General features: G+C 39.2%; 2 protein-coding genes across 2 annotated transcripts; both read right to left on the bottom strand.

Moving 5' to 3' along the window:
* Positions 1-4,045: 4,045 nt before the first annotated feature.
* On the bottom strand, positions 4,046-4,996 carry OR10W1 (olfactory receptor family 10 subfamily W member 1). The gene has a single exon (XM_074231738.1). The coding sequence runs from the start codon at positions 4,994-4,996 to the stop codon at positions 4,046-4,048; it is 951 nt and encodes a 316-aa protein (XP_074087839.1).
* An 11,701-nt stretch (positions 4,997-16,697) lies between these two features.
* On the bottom strand, positions 16,698-17,660 carry LOC141516727 (olfactory receptor 10Q1-like). Its single transcript, XM_074227719.1, has one exon. The coding sequence runs from the start codon at positions 17,658-17,660 to the stop codon at positions 16,698-16,700; it is 963 nt and encodes a 320-aa protein (XP_074083820.1).
* Positions 17,661-18,944: the final 1,284 nt, after the last annotated feature.

The following is an 18,944-nucleotide window of genomic DNA, read 5'->3' as shown; positions in this document are numbered from 1 at the left end:
CAAGAGGATAGGAGCAGGCAAAATTTTCCCTTGCCTTGCCTTCCCTCCCTTTACTTCCCTCCCTTCCTTCCCTTCTTCCTTACTCCCTCCCTCCTCCCTCTCTCCCTTCCTTCCTTCCTTCCTTCCTTCCTTCCTTCCTTCCTTCCTTCCTTCCTTCCTTCCTTCCTTCCTTCCTTCCTTCCTTCCTGTAAAATCCATTCCACTCTCTTCTCCCAATTTCTGAGAGACTTTACTTTTAGTTTTAATTCATCTTCAGTTAATGGCTCCCAATGATCGACCCTAAGTTTTCCCTGTGAAACATATTTTGAAAATACACATAGTGGAAAACAGTGTTGGAGGCCCAATGTGAGTTTGATGCTTGGTGCCAACACATAGTAACTTAGTGGTTTTCAGCAAGGCATGACTTCTTTGAGCTTGTTTCCTTGTTTGTGAAATAAAGTGGATCATTATTGTGCTCCCTGCCTCCTGGGATGATCATTGTGAGAATTATATGAAGCTATTTTGGAAAGCTTAAAAGATTTGATAAATGTTCATCAGATCTTCAGCTTATTGTTTCCAGACCTGCCTCTACTGCTGTCCACCAGAGCTTCCCAAAGAGTAGATATACTCTACGTGGAAGGGAAGCTGCCCCTCAGAAATGGGATCGAATGCATCTAATGAATCTGAATTCATAGGATCATAGGATTATGAACCTAGAATAAGAAGGAACTTCATAGAACACCTTGCTGCTCCCCTCTCTTTTACATATAAGGAAGCAAGATGAATAGATGTTAAGTGATTTTCCCAGGGTCAGGCAGTTAGTAAATGTCCTAGACAATATTAGAAAAGATATATTGCTGGCTCCAATTTCAGCATTCAATCAAACTACCTTCTCCCAAAGGATTAAAGGTTCTGGCTTTGACTTAAATTAGACACCTAGATTGCAATAGCACTAAGCTTTACCAAGATCATCAAGGGATACCATCACATTGACAATTATTTTGATGAAAAAATTGTATCCATAGCAACTTTAGTTGGATGTAATTCCCCTTGTCTTTTTCAGACCCCCACAAAGACTCATCCTGGCTACTTATAGGAACAAACCATATAAATAACATTGGTATCCCTATGTCAGAGGGATAACCACTTCCTTCTTTTGCCTGCTTTTATCTTCTAAAATGCTTTATGCTGTAAGCTGGGCTTTGGTGATCAAACATCAAAATGGGATGTACATGACTTGGGGCTACATGTCTCTGAATGTTCTTCCTCTTCTAATTTCTGATTTGGATCTTCCTTTCAGCCTTGTTCCCATGATCTGACCTAATTCCATTCTTACTATGAATACTGCCTTGGGAATTGCCCTCACTCTAATTCAGTGTACAACAATTAAGATTTAGTAGGATGGAAAAGTATGTATGTGTATGTTCACTATACATACACACACACACACACACACACACACACACACACACACACACACACACATATATATATATATATATATATATGTATGTATATATCCTTATTTCTTCATCCTAAAAGTGATTTTAATGAGAATCTAGAGTGTCAGTGAAATAAAGATTAGAAATCCCCAGGATGAAACTGACTCTGAATCCTTTATTCAAATTAGTGAAAGTTTGCTATTGATGTCACTGATGATGTTCACTGATTAAGATGAGTCTCATGATGTATTGTTTGGAATTTTTTGGCAATGAATTAGATATTAACTTGGGGCAAAATTGTCTGTGCATAGTGGTGTCTAATTTCCCTTCTGACACCTTGGGGGAGGCTTTGGGGAGATCTAAGGAGTAATCTCTTGTTAGGTTATTGAAAATTTTATTAAGCAGTTCACTTAGTTTCATTATGTAGATGCTGAATAGGGTAAAAGTAGTTAATTCAGCTGAAGGGAAGTTGTCAAAGAGCAGGTAGAGAGAAGATTTCTTTCCTGTATGACATGGTCTTTGCAAGTTCCTCACCCTGTAATCTACCTGCTAATGAAGTCCTCTAGCCTTCATAAGATTGGTCCTAGAATTGATGGATATAGTCCATCTTGGGTGTCCATACTTGGAGCCTCCTATCTTGGTACATTTTGATGTGACCTGTTCTCTGTTAACATAACTTTATAGAAACTTGTCTGGTTCTATGCCATGTGGAGAAATAGGGGAGAAAAATGGCAGCGGAGAAGTACAAATCACTACTTTGCTAGTAATCCAGGGGTTGGCAAGATCCAGCTCAGATCCAAGAGCAAGAGCTCCGATAAAGCACATGAAACTTAAGGAAAAGTACAAAGGTTGGCTTTTGCCCATTCTCTCCCCAACTTTTCTTTGGTAGGTTTGTAAACATTGTAAAGATTAATGATTAGTTATCTTTGAACTCAGAGAAAATAAGGAAGAATAATGAATGGGTATTAATAGCAACTTTAAAAGCTAAACATTAGGCTATCAGAATAGAAAGACTGAGTATAAAGTGTATGATAATTATCTCAAGAATTACTGTCCGTGGGGCAGCCTAGTGGTGCAGTGAATATAACACTGGCCTTGGAGTCAGGAGGACCTGAGTTCAAATCTGATCTCAGACACTTTATAATTACCTAGCTGTATGATCTTGGTGAAGTTACTTAACCCCACTGCCTTAAATAAATAAAAAATAAATTAAAAAAAGAATTAGGGGCAGTTAGATGGCACAGTGGATAGAGCACGGGGCCTGGAGCCAGGAGTCCTGAGTGTAAATCTGGTCTCAGACACACAATAATTACCTAGTGGTGTGACTTTGGGCAAGTCACTTAATCTGACTATCTTGCAAAAACTGAAAAAAAAATACCATTCATGTGTGTGAAAGGGGAACTGTGTTTGCATTGTGTCAGAAAACTTTTGGTGTTGTGACATGGGAAGGGCTAGTTGGGATTATGCCTACATACATAAAGAGGAAAAAAGATATGAACCATTTTGTGTAGTATCTGAGAGTTGAGTCGGATTCTGAATGTATCAGGATTTTGCTACTCCCATGATCAAGTTGAGCTACATGGCTTTCTCTTCCTCGGCATTACCTTGCAACCCAGTTCCCTTTAAGAGGTAGAAGAAAGAAGCAAATGAACATGAGCTCAAAGGATAAAAATAGTAATAGTGAAACTGTTCTGTTACCAGCTATCATGGTGTCCATCTAAATTATCAACATTTCCATCCAGATAAAAGGGGGATAGGATCTCACCAAACTGAACTCACATTCCTGTACTCTATGTTCCATACTAGCTAGCTTCACTTGCTGGCTTCCAGTAATGATATTTCATCTCTTGCCACCATTACTTTGCCTAGATTGGCCTCCAGATTGTCCATGCCGCTTGGAAGAGCTAATTTCCTCCTAGTCTCAATTCAAGTGTCACCTTCTGTTTGCCTTTTATATCTCTACCCTACCCCATTTTATTCATTTTGCATCTTAATAAACATAAATTTCATATTCTTCTTTCTCAATGAAACATAAACTCCTTTAGGGAATGGAATATTATTTTTACCTCTATATCCTCATTGCTTGAAACATAGTTGATGCTTAATAAAGTTGTTGAATGAATGAAGTAATGAATGAATTTCTACATTGGTAAGGGTCTAACAAGGTCATCATTCTCAAAGAGAATCATGACATCTGTTTTTGTTCTTATTATAAGAAGTTTGGATACCACATTGGGTTATTGTTTATTTAGTGCTTTTATATGAAGAGTTCACTCCTTTCTCCCCGTGGATCTATGAGGGAGACCGGGAAGGTATTCATTTCCCAATATTTCTGATAAAGGAAGAGGGTCAGGGAGATGAAATGTCTTTTTCAAGCCCAAATAACCAGGACACCAATAGGCTCTCCATATCCAAGTTCAGTTCTTTTTCTTTGGTTGATATAAGATTTTATGGGAAGCTTCATATATTTGAATCTTGAGTCTTTTTGGCACTACATATTGGGGAGACTCATTTCTCATTGGCTAATCACATACCTCACTGCTCTCAATATCTGTCTACTGCCCAGATATCTGGGTTCTCATAATTAGAGTCCCAGAATTATCACCTTGGCTTAGCAAAGTTTCTTAGGGACAGCTTTTCTTAGAAAATGCACTTCTTGTAAGTACTCGTCTCAGAGCCCCCTTTACCTCACTATTCCTTAAGGTATAGATCAGGGGGTTGAGAAGAGGCGTACCTAGTGTGTATATTAGTGAAAGTAATTGGTCCTGCTTGGGTGAGTAGCTGGAGTTTGGCCGAAGGTACATGAACATGCAGCAACCATATTGCAGCAGGACCACCATGAGGTGGGAGGAGCAGGTAGAGAAGGCCCTCTGGCGACCAGATGTTGAGTGAATCCCTAATATGGCAACAGTAATGAGGGCATAGGAAATAGCAATGAGAAGGAAAGGGAAAGCAATGGCCAGAGTGCCTGCCACTAGCACTGAGAGTTCATGGAGGCGACTGTGGGTGCAGGTCAAGCGCATCACGGGGGGCACATCACAGAAGAAGTGCTCAATGCCTCTGGAATGGCAAAAAGGCAAACGGAAGATGAAGACCACCAGCTGCAGGGATAGGATGAAGCCAATGGCTATAGAGGCCACAACCAGGTTGACACAGAACTTCTGAGTCATGATCAAGGGATACTGTAGGGGATAGCAGATTGCCACATAGCGGTCATAGGCCATAACAGCCAACAGGAAGCAGTCGGTACTACCAAGTCCAATGAAGAATAGCATCTGTGTGGCACAACCCAGCAGCGTGATGGCTTTGTTTTTTTTCATGGTGTTCACTAGTATATGGGGGACCACTGTTGCAGTGTACCAGATCTCCACAATAGAGAGGCTGCCTAGTAGATAGTACATAGGTGTGTGGAGACGGGCTTCCATCTGAATGGCAGCCACAATAAGGATGTTTCCTGTGAGGATCATAGCGTAGATCAGACTGATCCCTAAGAAAACCAAAACCTGTAGCTCTTGGTATGTAGGGTAAGCTAGGAATATGAACTCTGTTGATAATGATTGGTTCACCCAAGTCATTGAGATACTGAGGACCCCTGTATGGTGAGAGATAAAAAAATAGAAGAAAGAAAAAAATCTGTTATTATATAGGGATATCTTGCACATCACAGAAGTGGCTCTGCAAAAGCAAATAAAAATCAGAGCTTGAGACTGGGAGAGAGAGTGTGTGGTAAAGCAGGAAATAGTGGTAGATTTAGATGAAAGACTGGGGGCTCCAATCCTGCTTATAAGATTTGAGTTGTGTGATCCTAGGCCATTCATTTAGCCTCGCTGACTCTAATTTTAATTTTTAAAAGTGGGATAATAAAACTTTACCTACATTATAACTACCTACATCCCTTGTGGTAAAGATCAGTCTTTTCAAAGCATGATATATGATTTTAATGGTGATAGTGATGGGAAATGAAGAAGAATGAGAGACAATTTAGTTCAAGAGGAAAAATCCTCTGAATCTGTTGTTAGATAACAGGTAATTCTGCTATCTGTTACCTGTGTTACTTTGGGTGAGTCATTTTTTTTTCTCCCTGTGTCAGTTTTCTCCTCTGTAAAATGGTAGTTGGACTAGGTATTCTCTGAGGCAGAAGTCCTTAACCTGATGTCCTTGAACTTAAAAAAATGATAATGATATTTCAATATATTGGGATTTCTACCCCTTCCTCCAATTCTAATGCATATAAAAATATTCTGAGAATGCATGATCCCAAAGGTTAAGAAATCCTGCATAACTCTAAGGTCTTTTTCATCTACCTCCCATGATTTTCTGCTTCTGTTTTGCATGGCTCCAGTCATAAAAACTGACCCTCTGTCTACTTGTTAATGACACACTCATTAGTGTTGGGTGGAAAAGTGATGGATGAAGTCTAGAAAGAATAAAAAGGAAGAGAAAAAGTGGATAGGGAGAATGGAAGTGATTATGGAGGGAGGCCTAGAATAGTTTTTACTTTATCAGATGATATAGGAGGAAATTTAGACATTCCTAGAGAGAGAGATCAGGGTATGATTCAATCACAGTATTTCATAGTTGAAAAGATCTCAGAGGAAACATATTCTAACCCTCATATGAACAGAATCCCTCCCACATCTCAATGACTTTTCCATTTTCTGGGTTGCACATCTCCATTCTTTCCAGTGACTTCTCACATAACTTGATCTCCATGACCCATCACCATGGACACCCTTCTTATCATGTGGTCTACCTGGTAAATTTTCTCCAGAATATATCATGTCCTGGATCTAGAAATGTCTAGGAGGATCAGAGGACTAGGAGGAAGTTATGAGAGCCAAAAGGGCATAGGCATGATATGAGATGATGTCAATCGTAAGGGGATAATAGACCCAAGGAGGAAAGGAAGGTCTTTGTTTCCTTACCTGAAACCTTATCCAGACTCAGTCTCCCCAATAGCCTCAATTTAGGCAACTTGTGGGAATTGTAAGAAGCAGAGGGTGATTTCTCACAGGACTCCTCGTCCCTTTGGGAAGAATATTGGACAAGAAACAAAAGAAACAGAGTTTGAGTACTGGCTCTTTTACCCATTAGGAGACTTGGGTATCTCCTCTGGGTCTCAGTTTTCTTCTCTGAAAAATGAATGCCTCTGAGCTCAGAATAGCTGGTATGACATTTAAAGGCAATATGACATAGTTGGAAGCTGACTGTGCAGTGAAAAAAAGAAAAGACTAAAGAGTTAAAGAAGTGGGATCTATAGTCTTCCTGAAACTTAGTCCTATGTGGTGTGGGCCAGTCACTTAAGATAGCTGGGTCTCACTATGCAAAACGGCAAGTTGGACTGGATGATTTCTGAGATCCATCTCAGATCTATCATCCTAGAATCTCTCTAATAATCATAGATTCATCATGATAATGAGGAGCTCTTATTTTAAGCTTCTAAAGGGGCCATTCCTTTGTAATAGCAGAGCATTCCCACACTAGGGACTCCTGGAAGTCATTTGCTCAAACATATATATATATATATATATATATATATACATATATTATATATATATGTATATATATATATATATATATATATTTTAAGATGAGACAATTATTGCTTAGAGAAAGTAAGAGAGTTTTTCAGCATCTCTCAGATTGTGGGTGGCAAAGTGGGATTTAGACTAAGGTCCTTCGATATTAAATTCAAGTTTCACTGTCTCAGTGGTATCTTTGGGGTAATGAGATTCCACCTGAAGTTTTGTATGTAATTCTGGGCATCACCTTTTAGAGAAGGCCTTGGTAATTGAGAATGTTTAGAGATGGATGGTTAACAATGATGATAAGAGGACATTATGCTACAGTGAGAGAACTACTTGAAGAAACCAATACTGTTTAATTTGCAGAAGGAATGTCATGCTAGCCATTTTCAAAAGAATTAGCAACAATCATTAGGGGAGGGATTATACTCCTTAACAAATAGAACCAATGCAAAAGAGAATGAATTGCATTCAGAGGTCATGAGGTCTTTCTTATTACATGTTTCTAGTTGCTTCAGATGTTGTAAAGATAATTTTTAACCCATAAAGAAGGAGATTAGATGACTTCTGTACCATAAAAATGGGAGATATTTTTACCTTAGTAATCCTGAGATTGGAATGGGCAGATAGTATATCATTTTAAGTATGGAGAAATTGAAGCATAGAATGGAGTGGAAATCTGACCATTGTTTAGAATGATAATCTAAGACATGATAGAAGCCATAAGTCCTAATTACCAGCTCATGACTCATTCCTTCCACCAAACCTTGGAAACTATCAGACAATTGGATTGTCAAAAAATAGAATTTAAGGAGATGCTAATGGAGAAAGGAACTGGATAAATAAAACAGGTAAATGATGAAGGCTTTATTTTTGGCACTGCTACTCATAAACTCTATGACCAAGGCAATCAATGCCTTTTATCTCTTCATTTGGAAAATGATTCAATTTGGATTAAATGATTTGAAATGTGTCTTCTAGCTCTCTAATTCTATGACCCTGCAGCATCCCCTTACCTCAGAAGTGTGTGGTTGCTGTAGCTCCCAGATCTTCAGGTATATCTGCATGCCCAAAACCAAGCTATCAGATCAAATATATGGTTGGGAATTCCCATATCTTTCCAGGGGGATATATCAAGGAGGGGGCATCTATAACCTGGAGAACTTATTCAACAGCAGTGAACATTTATATAACCTTCTTAAACAAAGCCTCAATTCTTCAAACATAAGCATCTAGGTAGAGATAAATAGTAATGTGTCTTAGGGTCCTGCCTCCTCAGTCCAATCTCCCACATGTGAGCAGTGCAACAAAAGCTACTCTCCCTTGAGAATCTGTGGAGAGGTAATTGGGCCACACTAGATTTGTCTCCCCACTTGGGAATATCTGTGTCTCTGGAAGATGGAAAGGACATCTCTGGAGAAGTAAAAGAAGCTGCTAAACACTTTCATTTTCATGACTTCATGGATTGTGCTCAAGGTTGAAGGTTGATAGAAAGATATCCAATGGAGGCAACTTAACTACTCTTCTTAGTTCTCCACAATTATATACCAACAAAACTAGTAATTAAGTAGAAGAATACTTATAAAAACCTGAATATAAAATTCTCATTTTGAAAGAACAAGTAGAAAATTTAAATAGCCTCATCTCAAATGTCTCATTCCACATAGTTTTGTTCCCCTTGTGCATTTTTCATGAAATGTTTTATATTGCAGCTATCCAGGTTTAAATCCTTTATCCTTTACTAGGCTGTAGGCTCCATAAGGGAGAAAGAAATGTCATGGAGTTTCTTCTTTTATCAGAAATAATGAAATATCTCTAGCATCTGAACCAGGCAAATTGCCTTAGATAAATCAGAGAGGCACTTAGCAATATTGGAGGCAGAGTGGGGGTCATGATCTTTGTATTTATACTGACAGGACAAGAAAGTTCATTCAAACCTTACATTAATAATCAACCTCATAATATTAATTTAGGGATTTGAAAATTATTTTAATTGTGGAGAGCCTTTTCACTCCAGAATTTGCAGCACTTCTGTAATCCAGTAAGTTTTCTAGAATAACTATGGCTGGTGATGAACCTCTGTGGACATTTCTAGACTGATCTAGGTAACACACATTCTATCATTAATTCTATATGTGAAATGTTTATAGCTTGATAGGGCTTGTCATAATTTCCGTTCTGTTGACTGAGTTTTTGAGGACCCAGGATCACACTTATATTAGGAAGAGGCATCATGATATAGCTTTTGGCGAGAAATTGATGGACAATTAAAAATATTTAAAGCAGAGTAAAGAAAAGAAATTAATTAATGGAATACTTGAAGAATAAAGTTTTATAGTTTAGGAAAGCAACACAATGGAAAGACTACTGGATGTCAAATTAAAAACATTATAGTTGAGTCCCAGGTCTGACACTTATAGTATGGGTTATTATAAGCACATCATTTCACTTCTTTTTTATTCCCCAAAGCAAGCATAAACAAATTTTTCCTGCTATCTTTTCCCCCTGAGCATGGGGCAATATCTTTTCATTTTTTAATTATTTTATTTTTCTAAATACATGTTACAAAAGCTTTTTAACATTCATCCATATGCATGTATATTTTTTTAAGTTACATAAATTCCTTCCCCTCCCCCTCCCCCCCTTAATGATGAACAGTCAGGTGAATATTGCACATACCAATTTGCGTTAAACATGTTTACAGATTAGTCATTTTCACTATGAGGAATTAGGATTAAGGGAAAGAAGTATATAAAGAGAAAAATTTTAAAAACTGAATGTAGTGCTCATCAGATTATGAAGTGGTTTTTTGTTTTGTTTTGTTTTTCTTCCTCTAGATGGGCTTAGCATTGTCCATAATTGATCCAAGAGGATTGTCCTAGTTTCTATTTGTCCTATGAACTGCTGCATCCATCAAGGCTGATCAACTCAAAATGCTATTGTTGATGTGGACAGTGTTCTCTTGGTTCTGCTCTCTTTGCTCAAGATCAGATCCTGTAATTCATTCCAAGCTTTTCTAGAGTTTGGCCATTTATGATTTCTTATAGGACAATAGTATTCCATAGTATTCCTGTACTATAAATTGTTTAACCATTCCCCAAATGATGGGCATCTCCTCAATTTCCAATTCTTCACCACTACAAAAAGGATATTTCGGAATGTATGGGACTTTTCCCATTTTTTAATGATTTCTTCTGGATATAGGCCTAGAATTGGAATTGCTGGGTCAAAGGGTATGATCAGTTTTATTGCCCTTTTGGGCATAGTTTCATATTGCTCCCCAGAAAGGTTGTATCTGTTCACAACTCCACCAACAATGCATCAATGCCCCCATCCTCCCTCAACTTCTGCAACATTGAGCATTTTCCCTTTTTTTCCATCTTAGCCAATCTGACAGGTGTGAGGTGATAACTCATAGTTGTTTTGATTTGCATTTCTCTAATCAGTAATGATTTGGAACATATTTCATATGATCATATTTATAGCTTTTATTTCTTCATTTGAAAACTGTCTATTCATCTCCTTTAAAGAATTATCAATTGAGGAATGACTTGTAATTTTTTAAATTTGATGTAATTTTCTATATATTTTAGAAATGAGATCTCTATCAGAATCCCTGGCTATGAAGATTGTTTCCCAGATTTCTGCTTTAATTCTAATTTTGGCAGTATTGATTTTATTAATGGAAAAAATAATTTAATAGAATTACAGTCATTCATTTTATAATTTATAATGAGCTCTATTTCTTACTTGATCATAAATTTATCTCCTTTCCATAAATCTGATAGATAATTTCTTGGTCTATAAATTTATCTATAGTGACACACTTTATATATAAATCCTGTACCCATTTTGACCTTATTTTGGTATAGGATGTGAGATGTGGGTCCAAGCCTAGTTTTTTCCATAGTATTTTCCAGATTTCCCAATAATTTTTTTCAAATAGTGAGTTCTTATACCAGAAGCCAATGTCTTTGAGTGTGTCAAACAGTAGATTGCTGAAATCATTTAGTATTGTTTCTTTGGAACCGATCTTCATCCACTGATCTTTTACTGTATTTCTTTACCAGGCAGTTTTGATGACTTCTACTGTATGGTATAATTTTAGATTTGGTAGAGCTAGGCCACCTTCCTTTACTTTTTTCCCCATCAATTCCTCTGTTATTCTTGACCTTTTGTTGCTATGAGGAATTTTTTTTTCTACCTTGGTAAAATGATTATTTGGTAGTTTGATTGATATGGCACTGAATTAGTAATTTAATTTGGTGAAGAAAGTTTTTTGTAAAACTGAAATATCAATAGAAAAGTGAGCTCTGATTAGCTAATTCTGGGTGATGCCTGTCTTAACTCAGCCCTGAGAGAGGAAATGAAACACTTTTATCAGACCTTTAGGAAAGATTAAGTAGATTCTTCTATTGTCTTCTCACAAAAGTAAAGGGACTCTCATAAAGAAGTAGGACCTACAGGAACCTAAAAAAAAAGTAGGACCTAAGGCAAGAGATGGAAGGCAGAGGGGGCAAAGCCAAGATGGAGACAAGAAGGGATCGAGTCTTAGGAGCTCTCTGATAAAACTCTTAAGCTAAGGACTCTAACTAAACTTTCCAGAGACAGAACCCACAAAGGGACCCAGTGAGGCAGTTCTCCTACTCAAGGTAACCTGGAAAAGAGCAGAAAGGCTCTGCTCCCTGGGGTCGGAGGGGCGGCCCACCAGACTGAAAGAACTTCAGCCTCCCGGAGGCAGCCCCAGGGCTCTGGGAGCCAGGGCTCACAGCAGCAGGGGAGTCTCCTGAGCTGCACCCCGAGGAGCACCGGCCACAAAGTGGGGGAACAGCGGGGACCTCTACCAGAGCAAGCATGTGAAGCCCAGCCCTCAGGGCACACAGAGAGCAGCACGGCCACCCCAGCCCAGATCCAGGAACAGAAGCAGGCAGAGCCTGTAAGCAGGAGCCTCCAGGGCATGAGCCCATTGAGCTGAGGGAGGGGAGTAAAGAGAGACTGCAGAGCTCTTTCCTCTGCCACTGGAACAGGACTCTGGGGCTCTGACCACATTTAGATCCTGATCACAGTCTAGGCCCCCCATAGACGAGCAGGGCCTCCCCCACCTCAGCCCCTTGGCAGAGGGGGGCGCTAATGGTCATTCATAGACGAGGAGAGAGGACAGAGCCTCACACACTGAGACCCTTGTGGGAGTGTCCCAAAAGCTCAGGAAGTACCCCCCAAACCAGGCCCAGGCTGGGAAAATGAGCAAGCAGAGAAACAAAAGTGAGACTATTGAGAAATATTTTGCAAATGAGCCCAAGAAGGATCAAAATACTCAGTCTGAAAATAAGGAAGCACAAGCTCCTGCATCTAAAGACTCCAAGAAAAACAGAAATTGGGCTCAGGCTATGACAGAGCTCAAAAAAGACTTTGAAAATCAAATGAGGGAGTTGGAAGAAAAACTGGGAAAAGAAAGGAGAGAGATGCAGGAAAAACATGAAAATGAAGTCAGCAGCTTAGTCAAGGAAATCCAAAAAAAATGCTGAAGAAAATAGCATGCTAAAAACCAGCTTAGGTCAAATGGATAAAGCAGTTCAAAAAGTTAGTGAGGAGAAGAATGCTTTAAAAAGCAAAATTGGCCAGATGGAAAAAGAGGTAAGAAAACTCTCTGAGAACAAATCCTTCAGACAAAGAATAGAATTCAGGGAGATTGAGGAATTTACCAGAAATCAGGAATCAATATTCAAAACCATAAAAATGAAAAATTAGAAGAAAATGTGAAATATCTCATTGAAAAAACAACTGATATGGAAAACAGACTTAAGATAATTTAAAAATTACTGGACTACCTGAATGTCATGATCAGGAAAAGAGCCTTGATATCATTTTCAAATTACTACAGGAAAATTGCCCTGATATTCTAGAAGCCGAAGGCAAAATAGAAATGGAGAGAATCCATGGATCCCCCCACAAGAAAGAGATCCCAAAAAACCAACCCCTAGGAATATTATAGCCAAGTTCCAGAACTCCCAAGTCAAAGAGAAAATATTACAAGCAGCCAGAAGGACACAGTTCAAATATCGTGGAGCTGCAGTCAGGATCACACAGGACTTAGCAGCAACTACATTGGAAGCTTGTAGGGCTTGAAATACAATATGCCGGAAGGCAAAAGAGCTTAGAATGCAGCCAAGCAAGGCTGAATGTTCTCTTCCAGGGGAAAAAGATGGATTTTCAATGAACCAGGGGAATTTCAAAGGTTCCTTTTGGAATGGCCAGAGCTGAACAGAAGGTTTGATCTTCAGAAACAGGACTCAGGTGAAGCATGGAGATTGAAGGAGAGGGGGGAAATATGAGGGACTTAAAGAGGTTAAACTGCATGTATTCCTGCATAGAAAAATGACACTGATAATACCCATATGAACATTCTCAATTAATAGAGCAGGCAGAGGGAGCTTTTATAGTTGAAGCACAGGAGAAAGCTGAACTCGAAGATAAAATATGGTATAAAAATAGAGTCAATAGAAAAAAAAGGGAAATGTAATGAGAAAAAGAAAAAAGAGAGGGGGAATAGGCCAAGATATTTCACACAATAAGATTTTTTTATTACAATGAGCTATTGCAATGATATGGAAGGGGGGAGGCAAGGGGGAATGAGGGAACCTTTGCTCTCATCAGAGATGGCTAGGAGAGGAAACAGCAAATGTACGCAATGGGGTATACACCTCTGGAGTAAGAAGTGGGGGGACAGGGGGAAGGGGTGGGGATGTGAATAAAGGAGGAGAGGATGGACCATGGGGGGACAGTGGTCAGATATAACACATTTTCTCTTTTACTTCTTGCAAAGGGCTGGGATTGGAAGGCCTGTCCAGGACCATAGGGCCAGGTGGATTCTGGGCCTAAGGGGTAGTATGGGGGCTCAGGGCTTCTTGGCCCCAGGACCAGGGATCTGTCTGCTGTGCCACTCAGCGACCCTACAGCAGAGTCATAGTGAAAGGAGAGAGAAAATGTAGTACATGGTAGTGGAGAAATAAGAAAGGAGGGAGTTGCGATCAGCAATGGCAACGTTGGAAAAAATGGAAGTAACTTTTGTGATGGACTTATCATAAAGAATGTGATCCACCCATGACAGAGTTGGTGTTGGAACAAAGACTGAAGCACATTTTTTGTTATTATTTGGGGGAGGGTGCATGGCAAGTTGGGCTGGGTGGCCTGCCTGGGGCCACATAGCAGGGTGATCTTTGGGTGTCTGGGGCCGGATTTGGACCCAGGTGCTCCTGGCTCAAGGGCTAATGCTCTGTCTGCCACCCAGCCACCCTTACTATTATTACTATTTTATTTTATTTTGGGTCTTTTTTTTTCTTTTTTTCTTTTTCTTTTTCTTTTCTTCTTTTTGGTTTTTGCAGGGCCGTGGGGATCGGGTGGCTTGCATGTCACACAGCTGGGTGATTGTTGGCTCTACGAGGCTGGATATGGACTCGGGTGCTCGTGGCTCCAGGGCTTGTGCTTTGTCCATTGTGCCACCTGGCCATACTACAATTATTACTATTATTTTTTTAATGTTAATTTTTTCTCTCTCCCCTTTACTTTTTTTGCCCAAGCAAGTCTATCTATATTCATGGGGGGAGGGGTATTTTGTTTACTTGTAAACAAGAATATTTTATTAATGTAAAAACATTTGCACAAAATGAGAATAAAAAAATAAACTAAAAAAAGAGAAATAAAAATCAACCAGAGACCAAAAAAAAAAAAAAAAAAAGAAAGAGATGGAAGGCACCTGAGAGTTCATCTAGGAAGTGGGGGAAAAGTGCTAAGTTTGGATCAATGATCTAGATTTGAATCCTGACTTTCAAAACTCTGCCTCTGTGACAATAGTCAAGTCATTTCTCCCTTTGGGCCCAAATTATTTCATCTGCATAAGAAAGATATTGAACCAGATGATCTCAAGACTTTCTTCGAGCATGAAGTTGATTCTCTTCAATTTATAATGTGGGCTCAGAAAAGGGAATGGACTTGTCCAAAGCAATGTAAAAACTAAATAAGTGGAACAGGTAGATGACACAGTGGATACTGACCCCAGAGTTAGGAGAACCTGAATTCAAATTTGACCTCAAACACTTATACATACCACTGTGTGATCTTGGGAAAGTCATTTAACCCCACTGTCCCACAAAAAAAGGAAAAAAAATAAATAAGAAAGCAAGATCATGGAATTTTAGAATCACAAACATGGAACAAGAAAGAACATTGGTGGATACATAGTTGCAGAATGATAGGAATGTAGAATTTAAGTTAGAAGGAACTTCAGAGGTTATCTATTACCCCATTCATGGAAAGTATCCTCATTGAAACACACCCAACAAGGGGCCGATCATACAGCTTTTGTGTGAAGACCCCCAATAAAGAGAAGTTCTACTTCCTCAATTTATAGATGAAGGCACAGAACTAAGGTATCTTGTCCAAGGTCACACAGTAAATAGGGAATTGAGGTTTAAACCCAGTTCCCTCACTTCAAATCTAGTGCTTTGCCAACCACACCATAAAGTTTTTTTTATAATATATTCTAACAAATGAGACTTAAATGTTGTCTGTGACCATTTTTTCCTAATGCCTAGGAATTGCAGGGTTTTTTCCCTGGATCTGTAATTTCAGTGACATTGAAAAGCCCTAGTAAGAAGCTTCCTCTACCAGGACAGACCAGCTTCTATTCTGCAGTTTATGATGTTGGAGAGTAGGCTAGGAGTCTTAGAAATCCCTTCAGACTTGCCCTGAGTCACAGGGGCAGCCTACGTCAGAGGGTGCCATTCTCAACTGCAAAGCCAATTGTCTGTCTACTATGGCAATCAACAGGTCATCATAACATTGCAGATAGATAGTAAATGAGTTGTATATTCAACTGGTTTATTTTATGGTACATAGGAACTGACTGGTTGTATTGATGAAAGTAGAGAAATGGCAAATTAAGGTAAACTATAACTAAATCAAACTCTATCACCAGCAATGATAAGACAATGGTTCTGTTGTACATTCCTGGCCTCCAGCATTCTAGTATGGAGAGATTATTTCAGTTCCCTTCTCAGGACATAGATTCAACGATGACAAAGACTTTTGAATATTGTCTGGACTCCTCTTAGTTGGAATGGTTAGGGTAATGTATGTTTTTACTATTATTCATTTGTGTATGATACTTTGTGACCCTATTTGGAATTTTTTTGGCAAAGATACTGGAGTCCTTTGTTATTTCTGTCTCTAGTTTATTTTATAGATGGATAAACTGAGACCAACAGGGTTAAGCAACTTCTTGTCCAGGATCATACAATTAGTAATTATCTGAAGCTAGATTTGAATGTGAGAAAATGAATCTTCCTAACCCCATGCCCAGAGTTCTATCCACTACACCATCTAATTGACCAGCATAATGGATAGAGAACTGAATTTAAAGGACTCGAGTTTAATTTACTCCATGTATAACCTTGGATAAGTCACTTAATTATGTATCAGTTTTTTTCCTCTATAAAATGAGTGAGTTGGACTATATAACCTTTAAGTTTCTAGCTCTAAGCCTGTTTTCTAGCTCTTTGGTAGGTCCCCTATATCTCTAAAGAGGAGGTTATGCTCTTTGCAATAACTTATATGTCTGTCCTTTTGGGGCTAGTTCTGTAGTTAATATTGATGCACATTTAATATTTCAGAGCAATAGGCAGGAAATTTAAGAGACTAGGTACAAAGTTCCATGAATTATGTTAGAATTGTGCTTTTTAAAGGTCTTGCTCCTTCATGGAGTTTCAGAGGCTGCTTTGTTCCTCATGGATTTTTTGAGAGCACCTTTCACATCCTTGTTCCTTAGTGTGTAAATGAGAGGATTAAGCAAGGGGGTAACAAAGGTATAGACCAAGGCAATCTGTCTGTCCTCATCCTCTGAGGTGCTGGACCTGGGACGCAAATAGACCAGGCTACAGCAGCCATATTGCAGCAGGACTACAGTGAGATGGGAAGAGCAGGTAGAGAAGGCTCGTCGGCGGCCCTCAGCTGAGCGTATTTGCAAGATGGTGGTGGTGATGAATACATAAGAGATGCAGATAAGTAGGAATGGGACAGTCAACACAAGGATTCCTACCACATAGAGGACAGCTTGATGAATTTGGGTATCAGCACAGGCCAAGCGTAGGACAGGTGGCACATCACAAAGGAAGTGGTTGATTTCTCGGCGGTGACCACAGAAGGGCAGAGTGAAGATCAGTGCAGTCAACTGAAGGGAGAGAAAGATAGCCAGGCCTAGGGAACCTACCACCATCTGGGTACACAGCTTTTGGGTCATGATGAGGGTGTAATGCAAAGGATGACAAATGGCTACATAGCGATCATATGCCATGACAGCCAATAAGAAGCAATCAGTACTTCCAAGGGTTACAAAAAAGAACATCTGGGCCCCACAGCCAGCCAATGGGATGGGTTTTTGGTCTCCAACAATGTTGGAGAGCATCAATGGTACCACAGTAGTGGTGTAGCAAATCTCTAGAAAGGACAGGTTAGACAGAAAAAAGTACATGGGGGTATGGAGGGAAGTGTGAGTGCACACAACCCAGATGATAGCAGTATTTCCACAGAGGATCATTGTATAGAGGAGGAAAAAGAGAAGGAAGAGAAGGGTCTGAATCCTAGGGGAAGTAGCAAACATCCGGAATACAAATTCAGTTGGGCCAGACTGATTGAAATGGATAAGGTAGGGAAGAACCATCTTGCCTGCTAAATAGAAATATAAAGTCAGGGTTACTGACTTATTTCAATAAAATCAGCAACTCAACGTTTCATTTTTATTATTGTTCAAAAACATCACATTGGAGTCTAATTTAGATGGGAAGGGAAGATTTTCTCTCTCCCTTCAGTGAAGTCATTGGAAGTGATTCTCCCTGAGCATGCCCTGTCTCCATCTCTTGGGGCTATCTCAGGACATCATCACTTGAGGGCCCTTATTCATTTTCTTCCAAGAGAGAGGAGAAATTCCCAAGTCTCCTTGTTCAAAGTGGCCTGTTGGTTCAGAGAAAAACATTTAAGTTATGAAGGTTTTCGTGTAGGTCTCATTTCCATGTGAATTTAGAAAGCTTAGACATATCAAGAATTAATAAAATTAAATTAAAGCTCTGAGCCCACAGTGATCTTTTAATAATCAGCCTAGAAATGTGTTTTCCAGCTAGTTAAACCTGGAATAAACATTTATTTATCTTCTTGATCTTATAAAAAAGATGCTAATTCAGGATGCAATTATTTTAACTAGAATCATTAAGATACAAACGCATTGGAAAATTTAAGAGCATAGAGATAGTGGTAAATATCGAGGTAATGAAACAAAAAGAATAGAAATAGAGAGGGGATTCAGCAACATTCTGGACCCTTCCTCCAGTTCTTTTACTCCCTGCTGGGTTATCTTAATAAGATTCCTGGAAAGCTGAGGAAAAGAAAGGAAAGATTAATGCAAGGATTAAAGTCAGTCTCATGGAAAGTGCTTTCCATCTTCTGTTATTACTTGCTGTTCACTACCATTGACGTTTTTGTCCCCCCCCCCATCTCTAACTCTCTTGTATCTCCCACAGAGGGAATAAAAAACCCTCATTATAAATGGAAAACAAAACAAAACAAAACAATTTCTGCTCTCCAATTTCAATCTCATTGACAGCTTCATCCTTTCACTACCTGGGAAAGCTACAATTCCCATTGCCATTGGAAAATTAGTGCCCATATTAAGGCAGTTGGTCCACTCTGTCCAAACCATTACTTTTTTTTTAGGTTTTTGCAGGGCAAATGGGGTTAAGTGGCTTGCCCAAGGCCACACAGCTAGGTACTTATTAAGTGTCTGAGACCAGATTTGAACCCAGGTACAACTGACTCCAAGGATGGTGCTTTTATCCACTATGCCACCTAGCCGCCCCTGTCCAAACCATTATTGATGATGATGATGATGATGATGATGATGATGATGATGCTTGTTCTTCATTCTCAGAGAAGACCATGACATCAGGTAGAT

This window comes from Macrotis lagotis, chromosome 3 (genome assembly GCF_037893015.1).
Source record: "Macrotis lagotis isolate mMagLag1 chromosome 3, bilby.v1.9.chrom.fasta, whole genome shotgun sequence".
Lineage (NCBI taxonomy): Eukaryota > Metazoa > Chordata > Mammalia > Peramelemorphia > Peramelidae > Macrotis > Macrotis lagotis.
Note: the sequence above shows the minus strand (reverse complement) of the source record. Positions and strands in the feature narration are given on the sequence as shown.

Coding starts and splice junctions, on each gene's coding strand:
- OR10W1 (XM_074231738.1), bottom strand. CDS start 4,996: ATGACTTGGGTGAACCAATCATTATCAACAGAGTTCATATTCCTAGCT.
- LOC141516727 (XM_074227719.1), bottom strand. CDS start 17,660: ATGGTTCTTCCCTACCTTATCCATTTCAATCAGTCTGGCCCAACTGAA.